Source organism: Archocentrus centrarchus, unplaced genomic scaffold, assembly GCF_007364275.1.
Source record: "Archocentrus centrarchus isolate MPI-CPG fArcCen1 unplaced genomic scaffold, fArcCen1 scaffold_26_ctg1, whole genome shotgun sequence".
Lineage (NCBI taxonomy): Eukaryota > Metazoa > Chordata > Actinopteri > Cichliformes > Cichlidae > Archocentrus > Archocentrus centrarchus.
The window spans coordinates 5,463,553-5,482,173 of NW_022060256.1; the positions used below are offsets into that span (position 1 = coordinate 5,463,553).

The 18,621-nt window shown below is 41.2% G+C and overlaps 1 protein-coding gene across 2 annotated transcripts in view; it reads right to left on the bottom strand.

Moving 5' to 3' along the window:
• smarca2 (SWI/SNF related BAF chromatin remodeling complex subunit ATPase 2) overlaps positions 1-18,621 on the bottom strand; it is a 66,896-nt gene that overhangs the window by 17,676 nt on the left and 30,599 nt on the right. For both annotated transcript variants that reach the window (XM_030723726.1, XM_030723727.1), the window contains exons 22-29: positions 17,003-17,089; positions 16,791-16,837; positions 12,633-12,799; positions 8,100-8,263; positions 6,399-6,626; positions 5,521-5,598; positions 3,986-4,204; positions 246-466 (exon numbers count right to left, since the gene is read on the bottom strand). In XM_030723726.1, coding sequence (XP_030579586.1) covers positions 246-466; positions 3,986-4,204; positions 5,521-5,598; positions 6,399-6,626; positions 8,100-8,263; positions 12,633-12,799; positions 16,791-16,837; positions 17,003-17,089 — 1,211 coding nt within the window. The remainder of the gene's footprint in view (positions 1-245; positions 467-3,985; positions 4,205-5,520; positions 5,599-6,398; positions 6,627-8,099; positions 8,264-12,632; positions 12,800-16,790; positions 16,838-17,002; positions 17,090-18,621) is intronic.

Here is an 18,621-nt window from a genome sequence, read left to right on the forward strand (position 1 = left end):
AACCTACCTCGGGTGCCTGGACTTTGAATGTTTATGCCAGTTTTTGTTAATAAATAAAGAACGATGGTATAGTGAAGAACAAAAAGGATGTCTTCATAGGATAATAGCTGCTAACGTGTAATTTTAGATAATTTACCATTAAAAATGTCCTGCTTAAAGCTGCATTATAGTGTAATGTTTGAGTAATGCAGTGAAATAAAAGGGCCAATCAATCATATTTAACACTCATGGATAAATTTGCTTACCCATCTCTGTAGTTGATCACTGTGTCAATGATGGTGTTCATTTGCTTGGTGAGTCTGGGCGGGTTGGGGGAGAGCTTCTCTGCTGGTGGACGTCCACGTCTCTTCTTGGCCTTTGTGCCTCCGTCCTCTCTGCCGAAGTCCTTGTCCTGACGTCTTTTGCGTTTGCGCTTTTTCAGTCGGATCTCCTCCTCCATCTCTTCCAGGTTTCCATCTTCAATAGCCTAAAACATGACAAGAGCCACGTCGAGTCGAGGTTAATCCTACAGACCTACTGAATCCTATCCGTGCACACGAGAAGAGGAGCCGGGTTTTAATGTGCCTGTTGGTGAAAGGTCAAAAAAACATACATACTGTTTATAAATGCCTGCCCACACTCCTCACAGCGACAGACCGAACAATCCTCCTTTGGAAAATCTCACTATGAAATGTAAATAAAGCTATTAAGAAAACATATCTACTGTTAAACCTGGGAGTCTCTCTTTTTTGAAATCTGCACTTATTATTTTCTACTTGATGACAGCAACACATTTCAAAAAAGTTTCATCCAACATAACGCTGGACAAATTGTCTAACGTTAAGAAAAAAACACCAAATTAAAAGCAATCAGGTGAGTCATTAGCGTGACTGCGTATCAACCAAACATCTCAGAGTTTTTAAAGCAAAGATGGGGAGGAGCCCACCACTTTGTGGGAGACAACATCAGCAAATATCTGTACAACGAACGATGTTTCTCAACACATGCCTGGAAAAAATTTGAGGTTTTCATTATCTGTGGTACATACTGTTAAGCCCTACGCACGACTAACGGTGCTTTCACAGGCGCCACGCGCTGTGCTCTGAAACCACCATTTTTAATGACTTGTGGCTGTGCAGTGACGGTCTGTTGCGGCGTGAGGAACGCCCGTTTTCCTCAGACAACAGGAGGAAAACTCTATTTTGGAAACTGGCCTCAAAGTCACAGTTTGTTGTAGGTCAGTGATAAATGGCAACAGTACAGATCTGTTAAGTCTTCATTCCAATAACTCAAGAAAACTATTAAAGCTCTTGATGTAATGAGGCAAAGAAGCACAGAAAACCACCAGCTGGAGGAAAACTCCACCTGTTTGAGCCCATCCACAAAACCTGTGAGGGGCCCATAATTCTGAAAGCTATATCAGGGCTAATACAGGAATCCTAGAGTTCAGTTTACTACCTATTTTTACTACCTCTACAATATTTTTACTACCAGCACGATATCGAGCAGCAGCCTTTTTTGGGGTGGCGGTGGATTCACAGCACTAAGTAAGATGTAAGATGATCGCCCATCTCTCACCAGAGGCAAAACTTTATCCCACTTACCTGAAGGTGTAACTGTGACTTTGTCTTGACTAAGGCCTCATACACATTAATATTCCAAACACATTTCAAGAAGACTCAGGAAATTTGTTTTTTTAAGAATATAAACAAAATGCAATGAAATTCAAGTTTCACAAGCCGATGATTTATTTTCCAGCAGAATATTGGAATACTGGTTTGCTGCTGAGGTGTGACAGTGATACTTGTGCTCGTAGCTGACCTTGAGGTTGCAGTTTCAGTGCTTTGTGTAGCACCAAAAAACAAAATAGGGATCTTCTCCCCGCACGCATGAATCCGCTGCTGGTGAACGGCGGATGCTCGGTGTGATTTGGTTGCCGTCACACCATCCCAGGTCAAATTTATATTTTTTCTGCACACTTTACAAAACGCCTTTCGATCATTCCCCATGACCGGCTTCAGCCAGTCTTTGAATGCCGGGTCATCGACCCAAAGTTGTGAAAACTTAGATTTTCCCATGACGAGGCGCAAAATGACTCATCATATTGCGCTGCTACAGCAGGAAAACTGGAAAACAATTTATTTGTAAAATGACAGCAGGTTTAGTCCCAAAACGCTGCAAGTTTCCATCTATAAATACAGAGCCGATGCAGCTCAGTGGTAAATGTGCTCCATCCCAACATGTCTGAACTATGTTAATGGCGCCATATTCAAAATATTTTGTAAAAAATAGTTTTAGCAATTACATCTTTGTACAACTTTAAATATAGGATTTAAATGATGTGCCAATGAATCAATTCTGTTTTCAGTTTCAATTAAACACAATGTCCAAGACTGTGTTTGGAAACAGAGCTGTGAATTTATACATTTGGATTTAGAAATTTACTTCATACTTGCTGATACTTTCTATAACTCAAACTGAGTCGGTGGAAGTTTTGCTGCCTGTTAGCAAATTTCTACGTATGCCATGTTTCTAACTTTGTGTCATTGTTTTTATCTTTAACAGAAACAGCCCAAAAGTCTGAAGATGTGAACTTCTAATTAGTGCTCATCTGAACCGGAGTTAACAGTGTTTCCAATATATTTTGGCCTAGTCTCAAACTTTCTTCTATTTTCGTTCTCCCTGAAATCTGAGCTACAGTCGATAAAATGGATCTGCCAGGCCTGAGTTTGTCTCTCCAGGGGGGACATGTCACAGTCTATTTGGTGTGTGTGAGTCAGTGCTATTAGCATCAAACCAAGCAAAACTATGGTAAGCACTTATGGTGAGACTTAATTTGTTAATAAAGTTTATATATGTTAGGTGCATAAAAGCTAGACTTATTACAAACTTTCATATTTGCTGTATTCATAATAATCTGCAAAGATACATAACAAAAATATTGTGATCAGAGGCATTTCCCTCATATTTAACTTCAATCTGGATCAAACTTACTACAAAAACTGCCTGAGGTACCAGGATTATAACATCTATATAGGTGTTAGAAAGTATTTGTATAGCACTCAAATCCTTACAAATTATTTATATATATATATATATATATATATATATATATATATATATATATATATATATATATATATATATATATATATATATATATTAGGGGTGGGACTTTAACACTCGTTTAACGAGCGGCTAGCCTTCATATCAGCGTCACCTGCCCTCACCTCTGTGTAGCTCATGTCGCCTAGCAACCGTGAGTGCGAAGCACAGCTGTGTAAAAACAGCTGGTTAAATAGAGAACGAACTTTTGCTCCTTTTTGTGGTTTAATTTTAAGTCTTTAATTCAAAATAAGCTGTTAAAACAAGCATAAGAACATGAAGGAATACAGCTGAGAGAATGATTAATTTCCAACTATAACAAGTGAGACATTAATGTTGAATAAAACTATCCAGTTATGATGCTTAACTTTAATTTCAGGAGTTTGCTTATCACAGGAGCACTTCCACCCTTCGTTGGTCTGTGTAGCAGACTGGTGGGAAAATAAACAAGATTTTGAAGTTTAAGCTTATGTATATTGATTTATTCATCAACTAAACTTAAATTAATATTTATCATGTTAAATATTTAAATGTGATTCATTTCGATTAATTAATTACAAAGCTCCTAATTAATTAGATTAATTTTTTTAATCGAGTCCCACCCCTAATATATATATATATATATATATATATATATATATATATATATATATATGTGTGTGTATGTGTGTGTGTGTGTGTGTGTGTGTGTGTGTGTGTGTGTGTTGGAATGTGTTGCCATGCATATCTGTAAATAAGCGTTCATCAAACAGTGACACCAGCAGTGCACTGATATAATGAAGATATAAAGAATAACATCAGAAGTTCTGTTTTAATACGAGTGAAGTGAAAAGGCGCCGCAGGCCTGGCTACAATGGGTGGGATGTTGCTTGTGTTGATAATGAAACGAGCAGTTTTTTACCCGAAGCCATTGTTTCTCGGTGAGCGTGTCACTGTAGTCGACGTCCCGACGACAGCGAGATCCTCGACCAAACATCTTCTCCTCCTCCTCTTCGTAGGTGAGGCGCTCCACTTCAGCGTCATCTTTGATGATCCAAGAAGGCAGCTCATCCTCCTCCATCAGGCGAGGCTTACGCTTTGGGTTCCTGGCATCCTCCCTGCGACGGTCCATGTCCATACGCTTAGAGGGGAAGAATAGGAAAATCACATCAGGTCACAGTGTACTGACGCAACTCTGGGCTGCTTTAGGCAAACCACACAAATGGGTTTAGACTAAGCTGGATTTAACCATTTAATTTAAAGGTTAATGGCCATTAAGTGTGGCTACACTTAAGGGCCTCAGCAGCTACAGGAGCCATGGGTCAGCTATAATGAAGGGTTTGTATCTGTGTGATAACCTCTCAGCACATAACTGATATTTATACGTGCTATTTTACAGCCCATCAACTTAGACCGGGCCTCAAGTTGAAGGAATATGCAGCTACACCACAAGAGACGACATAAAGAGGAGGAAACACCAGCAGCAGAGGTTCACGGTTTTAAACATGTGGGGACAGGCATAACCACTCACTGTCTCAATTTTGTGTTACCAGATGTTAGTGTACTTATTTTTTTCTTGTCTAACTGTATCCATAACAAGAATTAGCACAGCACTTGTTCAGCGCTGCGGTGGGATCAGCCAGAGATGCTGATGATGTGGGCACTCCGCACTGAGCTATTAATAAAACTGTAATTCAGGTCAATTTAATTCAATTTATACAGCAGCTCTTCTTAAAGGTAGAAACAGTGTCTGTCTCCTGAACCCAAAGTGGGGGCTGGTTTCGCAGGAGACGAGGAGACCTGATTATTCCAGATTGTGTATGTGAGGAGGAGGGTTTTAAATTAATGCTGTGAAATTATCAGGGCGTGAAGTAGAAGTTGGGGAAAGGCTTTTTTTCCCCAAGTCACCAAAACTAAGTTGTTTTTATTTTTCTTCAGATTTAACTGGTGATTCTGGTGACACTGCAAAAAAATTAAAGATCTCTGCATGTTTATTTAAACAGGAGTTTTTGAAATAACAGCTCAAATAAGCTGCAAGAACTGTCTTAACGATGGCTACTCGGGCCGAGCTTGTGTAGTGACAACTTTTAACAAGAACAAACATGAGAAATTTGATCTTGCTGACAAGACGAGCGAACACAGATGACCATGAAGAAGTTCTGAAGAGGGAAACTGCTGTGAGCGCTGCTACGACTCCAGAGTCACACTTAAGTGAATTTATCATGCAAAAAGCAGCATCTGGCAGGGGATGGCGCTTCCTAAATCTGAAGGTGAAATTTAACCACACAAATGGCATTGATGTGACAGCCTATAATCACTGGGTCTTAGAGATTAGAAAGAACCAGCTGTCAGCTTCTCTTTTTGGGTGAATTAATATTTCAAGACCTGCCATTTCCACAGTTTTTCACTGAGATAAAATTGCCAATCCAATTGCACAAAGATGTGTTATTATCTTACCATGAAGAGCTCAAATTCATCTTCATTGCGCGCTATCATCTGGTTAAGAGTTTCATCATCAGGCACCTCATCTTCCTCCTAAAAGCGCAGAGGAGAAAAGCATTAGCAGACAGTCTTCTCCACAAAAACTGTAAAACAGAAACCTCTCATGTTCAGTTCAACACAAATCAGTGGAGTACAGATTATAATCAACCACCAAATAAAAAGACAATACTACAAAACTGTGGAATATTAAAAAGTAAAGGACGGATAACTCGCAGTAAAGGAATCATCTGAGCCTGAAGGAATTCTATTAAAACCACACACAACATAAGATTCACATAAAAATGGCTGGTTAAGCACAAATACCTCATTTTTGGCTACGTTCACACTGCAGCCTGAAGTGACCCAATGCTGATTTTTTTTGCCCTCATGCGACCTGTATCCGATCTTTTCATGCCGGTCTGAACAACACAGATCCGATTTTTTTCAAATGCGACCCAGGCCACTTGGATATGTGGTCCTAAATCAGATACATATTCGATGTTTTCAAATGCAACCTGTGTGTGTACGGCCAGGTCGCATTTATCCGACCTGCACGTCATTGATACTCGACAAACGTCACTATTCTGCGTCCTGTTACGCGGACGCAGGAAGGATGATGTGTGTGACTTCTGAGCATGCTCGCTACATGTGATGTTATTGCGTCCTCTACTGCGCATGCGGGACACTTTCAGGTTGGTCTGCTGTTCACACACAGATCACATCCAAGTCGCATATATTTGGAAATGTGAACGATCGGAGTTCACAAAAAATCACAAAAATATTCCCCAAATGACGGTGCGTTTGAGGCAAACAAAATATATAAATTAACTACAGCTTACTAATTCTGACCTTACCTCATTCTGCTCCTCGTGCTCTAAGATGGCCTGTAGAAAGGCGCGGCGCTCGTGGCTCGAGGACTTCTGGTCAAACATGCCGGCCTGGATGACCTTCTGATCCACGTTCAGTTTGTATTTGGCAGCTGCCAAGATTTTCTCTTCGACGCTGTTGACAGTGCAGAGACGAAGCACGCGCACTTCGTTCTGCTGACCAATGCGGTGAGCTCGGTCCTGAGCCTGAAGGTCCTGTAATTAGCAGGTGGAATAAAAAGGTTTCAGAGGCATCACTAAAAAAGATGCAATCTGTTTTTTTTACAAACAAATCAAATACCCTACAGGTGAGCCTGGCACTATTGCTACAGTTAAACAAACCACTAAAGCTTTCTTTGTCACAACATCAAAATTAACATGTCAATAAAGTCAACAAGTTGCCACGACTGCTGCAAATCACAGGGTCTTTTTTTTTAGTATTACGCCAGAAAAGCTGGCAGCACAGCCTGAGCAAACTCCTCTGCCACGTCACCGCGCTCCCGCTGACGTAACACCAACTGCACTGAAAACACTGCAACAACTGAACAGTGATGGTTTGGTCACAGAAACTCAACAGCACCTCATGTTAGGCTCCATTTGCTGCGCCTGTCATCTCGTTTCAAGCTGCTGTTTGCTTCATAATCTGATGCTATTTAAATAATGAGCCAATGAGTCTAGCCAAAGTCAAAATGGATTATTTACACTGTCACAAATTACTCAACAATGACTCAACATGTTGCATCGGTGCCACTTATAAAGTTAGCGGGGGTATCAATAAAATATAAATGAGCCCAGGCACAGTTCATCTGATTTGCATATCATTGCAAACTTTTTGGAAGTGCGAGCAGTCATCCTGCCACAGAAGGCAAGATTAAACAATACTTATTAAGTAAAAAAAACTTTCTTGGCTTTATTATTTCTGCACAAATTATACAGTCCATGTAAATTTGAGATTTCATGAGTTCATTCAGTCACAGCTGGCTGCTTCAAGCACATCGCACTGAACGAGAGCGAGTTAAACCTGGAAAAATTATTATTATTTACATTAATGGTGGCTAAGAGAGCCGTGTCTCAGCTGGAAGAACCAAAGACACCCTGGAGCATAAAACGTGCGTGAAAATGACCCCTCTGTGCCCGTTACTGTATTAAACCTTCCTTTTTAATTTCTGTTTGTTCATATATATATTAATCTGTCAATTTATTTCCTCTTTTTATTCACTTATAATTGCAAAATTGTGGGAATGATAATAGTTTGTGTCAACTGGCATTTCCCCCCCCCCCGTGAGTGCCCACGAGCCCATTTTCAGTTGTTGCTAGGCTACAGAACCATCTTGTTCATTGTTAGATCATAAATAATTGGCTGACAGCAGGGAGCAGTTTCTACTCCTTCAAGGTTGACAGTGATGATACTGCAAATCTCACCTCCTCCCTAATTTGGATTGGGTGGTCATATTGGGGGGGGGGGGGGGGGGGGGGTGAGAAAAATCAGATGCAGATGTCCACTGACTACAGATGTCCACTGACTACAGATGTCCACTGACTACACTGTGAACACAATCACATTCTCAGCAGCGCCGCATTTCTTCTATTTTTCCTACAGCACAAAACAATTTAACACCTAAACATTGGAGCATATATATCCAAGTAAAAGCACTTCTGCAGTCACCCGTTATGGACAGTTGGCTGTACCTGGTGAGGGTTCCAGTCACTGTCAAAGATGACGACGGTGTCGGCAGCCTGCAGGTTGAGGCCGAGGCCACCGGCTCTGGTGCTGAGGAGGAAGATGAAGTACTGAGAGCCTTCCTCATTGAATTTCTTCAGCAGTGCTGCTCGGTCCTCGGACTTGGTGGTTCCTGAAATATGACATTTTTTCATTGTTTGAACTCAGATTTTAGTGTCTCATAGAACTCATTCTTAAATGGATTCTATATGAATCAGTTTTCTTTTATTGACTGCAGCCTCAGCTACATTAAAGACATGAAACAAATACACTGATTAATGCAGAAACATCAAAAGGAAGTGAGAGGATGGATGAATCAATTTTAAAAAGGAAAATGGAGCTGCATGTGGGAGAAGCATTTAAGAGAAATGTGTGAAAGGCATGCCAAGCCTCAAATAGTATAACACACCAAATAATAAACTGCATTAACAGGCCTATTATAGTGCACCAATTCTTAGTAAATGTGAGTGTTTGGAAATGTAATTCATATGCACCAGGGTTCTAGCCAGTGGTTGATAGCCCGGTGTTACGCCACGCTGAGGTTGCCTTGCAGCAGGCTGTTACATCACTGCAATTAGCAAGTGGGCGAGCACCCCACACACCATTCCATCACCGATACTACTCATTTTTTTTCTCTCTGGCTAGATCGCTGCACTATAGTATTATTTCACCACAATTTGCGATCTACCATCGGGTCCTGTTCACGCTTGATTTTGCAGGACAAAATAGCGACCAGCGTGAAACCGAGGGGTAAGTGGAGGAAAAAGGGAGCTAAAAAGCCAATTTTGGGCTTCCTATTAAATAAAATCCCAGGAGCTTGTCTTGTTTCTTGTCTTCGTAGACTCACAAGGATAACACACTGACGTGTTGCTTAAGGAAAGTTTATTAACAATAACTGCAGGTCAATGTGCATCTTATTTTCAGAGCATGGTAAACACAGACTGGAGGGATCCACGCTATCTAGCAGCATCAAGTCACATGGTCAGGTTTGAAAAGGATGTGCCGACAGTCGGGCGTTCTCTCCGGGTATAGCGAGCCTCGATTGCCCGGTCAGCTGACAGCTAGCGAGGCGAGCTGCTGGTAGAGCAGCGGCAACGGACAGCTCCGAAAACAGCAGAGCACTTTTTGCATTACCGTATTTTGCAAACCACAATGGGGAACCGCATTATAAGGCGCAATATCAATGAACGGGTCTAGTTTCATACATTAGGCGCACCGGGTTATAAGGCGCGTGATAAAACATATGCAGAACGAAACAAAAGCATCAGATAAGTCCAACTTTATTCAACTCATTCACAATAACTTAGAATATTGTTCAGTTGTAACAAACACAGAAAAATACCCTCACATTTTAAATCATTCATCTTCCACAAATCCATCAAATTCCTCATCTTCAGTGTCTGAGCTGAACAGTTGGGCGATTTCAGCATCAAGCATGCCGGGTTCCCTCTCGTCATTATCCGAGTCAGTCTCGTTGGCCTGCACCCTTCATGAAATGACAGAACAGGGGATGCTGGCCCACCGTCTTCCCCTCAAACCTGATATGGCAGGCTGAAATGGCTGCCAAATACACCTTGATGGTGGAGAAGGCTTTACCCTTGTCAATCAGGGCCTGAAGAAATGATAGAATCACTGCCACAGAGCACTGAAAAGGGATGGCCTGTGATTCTAAGCACCAGTTTTCAAACACATGCCACTTATGCTCATACAGCGTCCCAGTAGATGATGTTCTAGCACACTGAATAGTGTCAACAACACTACGAGGGAGCCTGGTTGTGTTCAGGTTAAACCACTCACGGGCCAAGCCCACAGAGCTAGCCTCTCTGGGTGGGGGTGGAATATTTCCCCCCGTGCCTGAGACAGCAGATCTCTGCATAATGGCAATGGCCGTGGTGGACTGCACAGCAGCTGAAAGATCTCCGCTAGCCAGTGCTTTCCTGGCCAACCTGAGGCTGTCAGGATCACAGAATGACCTCTCTCCCTCACTCTGGTCAAAGTTGGGGAAATGAGGGCCACTGGGGGAAAAGCATAAAAGAGGGTCCCTGGCAACTCATGAGCCAGTGCATCCACCCCCAGTGGTGCTCTCTGATCGTGCAGGGAGAAAAACAGGGGATCTGCTTCACCACCTCAGGGTGAAGTTTCCCGTCTGCACAGAGTGGACTGCCCCTGGATAAAAGATCTGCCCCAAAGTTCAAAATTCCTGGCACATGAGTTGCTCTCAGTGACAGCAGGTGGATGCTGCTCCAGACTATCAGTCTGCGAGCCAGTGTGTGTAACCTGGGGGACCTCGAGCCCCCTTGTCTGTTCACGTAGGCCACCACAGTGGAGTTGTCTGACCTCACTAAAACATGATGGCCTCTCAGCGAAGGAAGAAAATGTTTTAGCGACAGATGAACTGCCAGCAGTTGAGTGTTCTTTAGTACAGGAGTATGTAATGTACTTCAAAGTAATACATAAAAGTATTGGACTTTTTTTTTTAATTGCCCCAACTGTGACTCTCCCTCTGTTTGTAATGTTTTTGTTGAAACGCTTCCCGTTTCCACTGCTGGGGAAAACAAATCTGTGGTTCTCACAAAGCATTCAGGCTGAAATCGAGGAAACAGACTGAGATGCTGTGGAGTTCCACATCCAACTGTCTTTCAAAATGAGCCCCAGGATAATAGGAAATAAATCAATGACAGCTCCTCAGTGATTTCAGGTCTTTGCTGCCAGACTTGGTGGCTAATAACACTCTCTTTTGTTTGGGATGTCATGTGTGGGTACCATGAGACACCCTGTTTTTATTCTCAACCCCAAATTACAAACAAGGTTTATACAGGAATCCTAGAGTTCAATTTACTACCTATTTTTTCTACCTCTACAATATTTTTACTACCAGCACAAAATCGAGCAACAGCCTTTTTTGGGGTGGCGGTGGATTCACAGCACTAAGCCATGTAAGATGACAAAAAACAAAGACAAAACTTTATCCCCCTTACTTGAAGGTGTAACTGTGACTTTGTCTTGACCGCCAAAATGGCCAAATACAGTCAAAACCAATTCGTCAGTCTTACCTGTGAAAGGTAATCCCATGTGATCCTGTTTTGACTGTAAAATGGTTCGAACAACTCCATTCAGCACAAGAGTGCAGCACCTCTCTCATGTTATGTTGGCCGCTTTTGCCACCTCCAATATGGCGGCGACATTGACGTACGAGACAGCGCTCAATGCAGCGTCTACGTATATAAGGTATATATTAAGCCAGTCTTTGAATGCTGGGTCATCGAGCCAAAGTTGTGAAAACGTACATTTTCCCATGACGAGGCGCAAAATGACTCCGCACATGCGCACAGCAGATCGGACAGCGGAACCAATCGAGTCTATCAACATCAGCTCAGGTCCTGCTGAGTCCTTATATTTCTATACAGATTTTGTAGTTAAACGAACTTAAAACAAAAAGCGCATCAATGGAAAAGTCAAAATATATTGAAGGGGTGATGAAAAATTTACTACCAAGTCAAATTCTGTTTGTTACCTTTTACTAGACTTAATTTGACCTCATTTAATTTACTTCCTTTTACTAACCTGCGGAAACCCTGTACAAATGACACATTCATCCTTTTAAAACATCAAATACATAAAAAAATACAGGGGCTACAATACATTAAGATGAGCTTAATCTAAATGGCCAAAATGATGCTCTTTAAGTTTAATAGATATACTATTTTTCCCAAGTCTGTGGACTGTAACTGTAATTCATACTGAATAATAATTTCAGTGTGTAGGCAGTACTGGATGATAAAAGCACTGATGTCACTGATTAGCTCTCATGTTCCCACACCTGAATCCAACTGAGAACCTCTGAGATGTTGTGTATCGGTGTACGAACCACCAAACAGTACCACAGATTATCCAGTGGCTCACTAATACCTTACTCCAGATCTGGGAGGAGATCCCACCAGGACGCTATATGCTGTCTCATCAGGGGTATGTCGAGACATTGCTGGTGCATACAGACACGTTTGTCAGAGAAACTCAGGAGAATTTTCTCCAAGCATGACATCCCAGTGTGCTTCAGACCAAGCCGCACCCTAAGATAAAAACCAGCTCATCCCAAAGACCAAACTCCCAATCACAAGCTAAGCTCAGACCTCTACTTTGGAGAAACCAAAGAGCCACTCCACAAACACACAGCACAACATGGAAGAGCCACCTTTACATGACAGGACTCAGCTGCACTTCTGCAGCTAAAGGATAAAGGGCACCCTTTCAAGGATGCCAATGTTCACACTTTGGACCTGGAAGATGGACGGTTTGAAAGAGAAGTAAAAGAGGCCATCTTTGTCCACTGTGAACAACCATCAGTGAACAGAGGTGGAGGCTTACGACACACCGGCTGTCAGCCACCTCCAATGCAGTCTTGAGATCCCTTCCCAGAAACCCCACCTTACTTCAGGTGACCTCAATGGGTTGCATGAAAGTCTCACAGTGGTTTCACCTTGAACAGATGTGCATGTGCTTACCATCAAGACGTAAATACAGAAAGTTGCGGTAGCTGAAATAGTCCTCCATGATTGTCATGAGCGTGGTCATCTGGCAGAACAGCAGGACTCTGTGGTTGGTGGCCTGGAGCTTCGGCAGGATGCGATCTAAGAGCTCAAACTTCCCAGACGCTCTGTACAGATCAGGCCTGAGCGGAGATGATAAAAACCAAAAATGGATCACAAACATTTTTAAAGCCTCTGTGGTGTCTAGTGTGACAGCAGTTAATGGTCTAAAATTGGCCAAGAAAAGCCAACAAAGTGCTTTAACTCATCCAGCGGCTCAGGCAGCTCTGGGCTTTTATGTCATCTCTGCGAGGTTCATAATGTACTGACTTTTCTCTACATTAGGAAAATCACCACTATTTCTGATGGTAAGCAAAAAGTAGCATTTCTGGAACTTAAAGCAATTTTTATTTTTCTGTTTCTTAAGCAGGAGTAAGGATAATGGAAATCTATGGTTAATGAAACAGCTGCATATGGCATTAGACAGAGTACAGATGGATATTTTGATGAACTCTTTCAGGATATCAATAAGACACTGTTATTTAAAAGCTCTGTGGCTGTAACTCTTTGCTCTTCACCATTAACTAATTTCAGTCATAAGATAATTAAGATAAAAAAAAAACAGTCTTTTACATGATCACAAAAATCACATGAAACACAGAATGTGCTGTGTCCATGTAATAAAACATATCAGTGAAACATCCTGTCCCCTTAAAGAATGTGTGACTGAACACAGAAGCTCCATTTAGAGAAATACCATCAGCAGCCCTGCTGCCAGACACGGCAGTGAAAACACCACATTACTTCCTTATTGGTATTTTGTTTTATTATACAGGCACAGAGGCAGTTAAACCCAACCAAAGAGGCGGTGACGTTAATTCGTTCTGGAAAACGAGGGAATCGTTTTGCACTTTCTAATTTAAAAGCTTGCTGCTGCTTCCAGAGGGTGTGAGCGAGGACTTCTCAATAAGTGAGTTTTTATAGTGGTTTAGTGATGATTCTTTTATTAAGTGTTTTATTGTTTTACCTTGAAACCTGTGTTTTGTTTTTCTTTTTTTTTTTAACTAAAGCAGTTTTCTATTTATCTTTAACTATTTTTTGAAATAATCTGTGTGGCATCAGGTGGGGAAAGCGCAAAGCGCCGGCGCTCAGGTGAACTGTGCCAATCACGGTGCCACCCAGGTTTCCCACTGGAGCGTTCACCTGTTTACACTTTATTCTCTTCTCTGCACCCTGGAAGTAGGTAGTGCCAGAAACCGTTTCTACAGAAACTATGGGTAAATAATGATTATTACAAAAACAAGCATGCTTTGTAATAAAAATCGTGCGACAAAATTCCAGATAAACTACATAAATTTTACAAATTGAGAGAAGAGCAGCTGCAGGTGCTGTAGATGACGTGCAGGAACAAAGACGTGCTCCTGCATGAAGCAGCATCAGGCAGTGAGCTTAAAACTTCAAACTTTTCCCTCCTTAGAGCTGGAGGTGCAACACCGCCATCTTAAGCCTCTCATTGCAACACATCCCGCCTCCTTTCCATTAAACCCGTGCTGTCTCTCACGTCGAGATAACATGTCCTATTCCTGCCAGCACAGCTGGTTGTTTCTGGTCTGCTCTAAAGCAAAGCTGTGTTTTGTGCTATATGTGGCACAGTTTTCACACATCTGGTTTGAGGTGAACTGCTGCTGTGAATAATTGCTATCTGGTGCCAATTAGTGCCAAGTACAGCAGAGATGTAGCAATTACCTGACACGTTGGCTTCCCACATGTGAACCACATCGCCCCGTGTTAGGTGTTAAATTACTATACTCAAATACAAACTGACAAGCTCCGTCAACGTGACTGATGTAAACGATGTAAAGAATACCGACCACTTGCTTTCATGTGCGTATCTTTCATCATTAACAGAGCTGGGATTGAAATTGGGTTCTATAAGCAAACTGTCACAGCAGGAAGTTCAGAATATTTGGGGAAAACAAAGCTCCAGCTGCTAAAATTCTCTTCTTTAAATGAGAAAATCAGAAAATGTTACAGAGGTTCTGTTTACATTTATTATTATAAGTACTCTCCTTATTTGCTCTGTGCATGTATCAGCAGTGAGCTATCTGCAATATTCCTTTAAATCAGATGTTTTTTTCTTAAAGCTCAAAAAACATTTATTGGCCATTATATTATCAGCAGTCACTTTCCATGCATGTTCACTCTGGATGATGAAAATTAGGGATGTGTGCGACTAGTCGAATAATTGTCACTACTGTCACTAGTCGGTACCAGACGTACTAGTTAGTTAGCCTAATTGTTAAGATTTTAATTGCTGCCTGAGCCATTAATGTTTCTCCTACATGTTATGCAGCCATCTGCCACCAGGTAGAACTGCAGCCCTGACGTCATTATAGAAAAACTTTGGCTACGTTCACACTGCAGCCTGAAGTGACCCAATTCCGATTTTTTTTGTGAAATCCGATTTTTTGCGCAGTCGTTCACATTTCCAAATATATGCGACTTGGAAGTGATCTGTGTGTGAACAGCAGACAAACCTGAAAGTGTCCCACATGTGCAGTAGAGGACGCTATAACGTCACATGTACCGAGGGTGCTCAATGTTTGCGGAAGTCTCACGTTATCCTTCCTGTGTCCACGTAACGGGACGCAGAATAGTGACGTTTGTCGAGTATCAATGACGTGCAGGTCGGATAAATGCGACCTGGCCGTACACACACAGGTCGCATTTGAAAAGATCAGATTTAGGACCATATATCCCAAGGTTTATACAGTAATCCTAGAGTTCAGTTTACTACCTTTTAATACCTATTTTTACTACCTCTAAAATATTTTTACTACCAGCACGATATTGAGCAGCAGCCTTTTTTGGGGTGGCGGTGGATTCACAGCACTAAGCCATGTAAGATGATCACCCATCTCTCAAAGGCAAAACTTTATCCCACTGACTTGAAGGTGTAACTGTGATTTTGTCTTGACTAAGGCCTCATACACATTAATATTCCAAACACATTTCAAGAAGACTCAGGAAACTTGTTTTTTTAAGAACATAAACAAAACGCAATGAAATTCAAGCCGATGATTTATTTTCCAATAAAATATTGGAATACTGGTTTGCTGCTGAGGTGTGACAGTGATACTTGTGCTCGTAGCTGACCTTGAGGTTGCAGTTTCAGTGCTTTGTGTAGCACCAAAAAACAAAATAGGGATCTTCTCCGCGCGCGCACGAATCCGCTGCTGGTGAATGGCGGATGCTCGGTGTGATTTGATCGCCGTCACACCAGGTCAAATTTATATTTTTTCTGCACACTTTACCAAACGCCTCTCGATCATTCCCCATGACCGGCTTAAGCCAGTCTTTGAATGCCGGGTCATTGAGCCAAAGTTGAGAAAACTCAGATTTTCCCATGACGAGGTGCAAAATGACTCCGCGCATTTTTCGCTGAGTCGTTATATTTCTATACAGATTTTGTAGTTAAACGAACTTAAAACAAAAAGTCTGCGTCAATGGAAAAGTCAAAATATATTGAATGGGTGATGAAAAATTTACCACCAAGTCAAATTCTGTTTGTTACCTTTTACTACCTTTTAACAGCCTTAATTTGAGCTCATTTAATTTACTACCTTTTACTCCACCGCGGAAACCCTGTATCCATAGGCCTGGGTCGCATTTGAAAAAAATCTGATCTGTGTTGTTCAGACTGGCATGAAAAGATTGGATACAGGTCGCATGAGGGCGAAAAAAATCAGATCTGGGTCGCTTCAGGCTGCAGTGTGAACGCAGCCTCTGTTATCTTGGGCTGATATTTTTATTAGGTCTAATATTGGTATTTTAAAGTTTTACAATGTGACCTGAACTGCACCGCCGAGAAACACCGTCATTTCCTGCCATGCATTTCCAGCTATTCCCCCAAGTTTGTACAAAGAATCGAAAAACCTAGCGGGACAAACCGTTTTTGACATTGTCCATTAAACAGTCCTGAACTTTAACCGAGTGTTTCTCAGATATCCGAATCGGTGAGTCAATTTTTTTTCTTTAATCGACTAAGAGATTAATTGCCAGAACATCCATTATGAAAAGGCAGTAAGATGAGGCATCTAACAGTAAAGGACAAGCCTTTATTTTAACACTTACCCACTGATGATGCCGTTAGGATAGCCCAAGTGCTCAGCAAAAGACTCCTGTATTACAAAACATCGACTGGTTAAAACAACAGAGGCAATTAAAGTAAGTCATAGATTTGCATGTGGCTCCCCCCCCACTGAAATTATTCACATTTCAGTGAAGCTAATAAAGCTACAATAAAGGTAGAAAAAAGTTAATTTGGTAACGTGTTCTGCGCTCACTTCAATGTGCTGGAACATGTACGGATGGTTGCAGATCTTCTTCAGCTGCATGATGGTGTTCATTAGGGTCTTTGCTCCACCTTTGCCCTGGAGAAAGTTATGAGAGAAAAAAAATAAGCATGTAAGAAACTTCAGATCCAAACAGTCTTCATGTGTTGATGTGAGCAATAACCAACAATCACCTTTTTTTAACCAGCTCTGGGGAGTAAAAACAAGGCGTGAGGACAGTTTTGATCTCGCCAACTGGATGTGTAAATAAATGATCATTTACTTAAGAAACTACATTGTCATTGATTTGGAGCCGTGTTTGCAGCCTGCTGTGGAAATGTCTCTGTTACAGCTCTGTTTTTGGTTTCTAGCAACCTCTGAGGGAAGTGCTTCCTCAGCTTCTAAAGTAAGTGGTGACAGAGAGCATGCACCGGAGTCTTAAAGCTTTTTTGACTGATAAAAGCTGCAGAAAATGAGAGCAGTAAACTTTATGTCTCTCTGACATAAAAGATTTTAAACAAGGAGATGAAAACTTGTCATGAGGCTCAATAAAGTCAAAATGAGTTCAGATTCAGAGGGCATTTAGTTATCAGTTAGCTGACTGTAACCAACGACCCCTATCACAGTGTCATAGGGCTGGGCAATATATCGAGTTTTTGAAAATTATCAATATATTTTCATACGCGATATAAGATGAGACTATAAGTCTTCATACCCCTTGAACTTTTCCATATTTTGTCACATTACAACCACAAACAAATATATTTCACTGGAATTTAATGTGAAAGACCAACACAGAGTGGTGTACAATTGTGAAGTGGAAAGAAAATTATACATGATTCAAAACATTTTTTTTACAAATAAAAAACTGAAAAGCGCGGTGTGCAAAAGTATTGAGCCCCCTTTTCTCTGAGTGCAACCAATTGCATTCAGAAGTTGCCTGATGATTGCTAATGACTATTTTGTGTTGGTCTTTCACATTAAATTCACATTAAATTTATTTTTATGGCTGCAATGTGACAAAATATGGAAAAGTTCAAGGGGTATGAATACTTTTGCAAGCCACTGTATGTCTGTGGATTTACTGAGATGGCTGAAATCCTGCAGATGGAGTTTTGTTCATTCAGTCTGTCGTGTACAGCAGCCTGTACCTGGATGTACAGCTTTGGAAAGAATCAGCCTTTTCTATTTACATTTTAATAGCACAGCTGTGAGTCTTTTTACAGAGGAAAAAAGCATTAATTTATTTGAGGAGCATTATTGAAATATGCCAATAGTTTATTTTTGAGGAATTTCTCATGTATATCTACAGCTGAATGTTAATAAAAATGTCTGTGTGACATTTGGGACATGCAGCTTTGACTCGGAAAGGCCTTTTTGTTTATAACTTTTGGGAAGAAAATATATTTTATATATAAATTTATAAAGTAATATCTCAATATATAATATCGAGATATTACTTTTGGTCTATATCACCCAGCCCTACAATGTCACACCAATTCTTTGAAGGTGATGCAGGCAGTGATGGCTGGTTTGCTTGCTGCTTTGTATTCCTGCTTTCCCAAAGTGGTTCAGATTTAAAAGAAAAAAAAAATTAAACTGAAGCTAAAAGCTAAGACGTAGCTTAACGC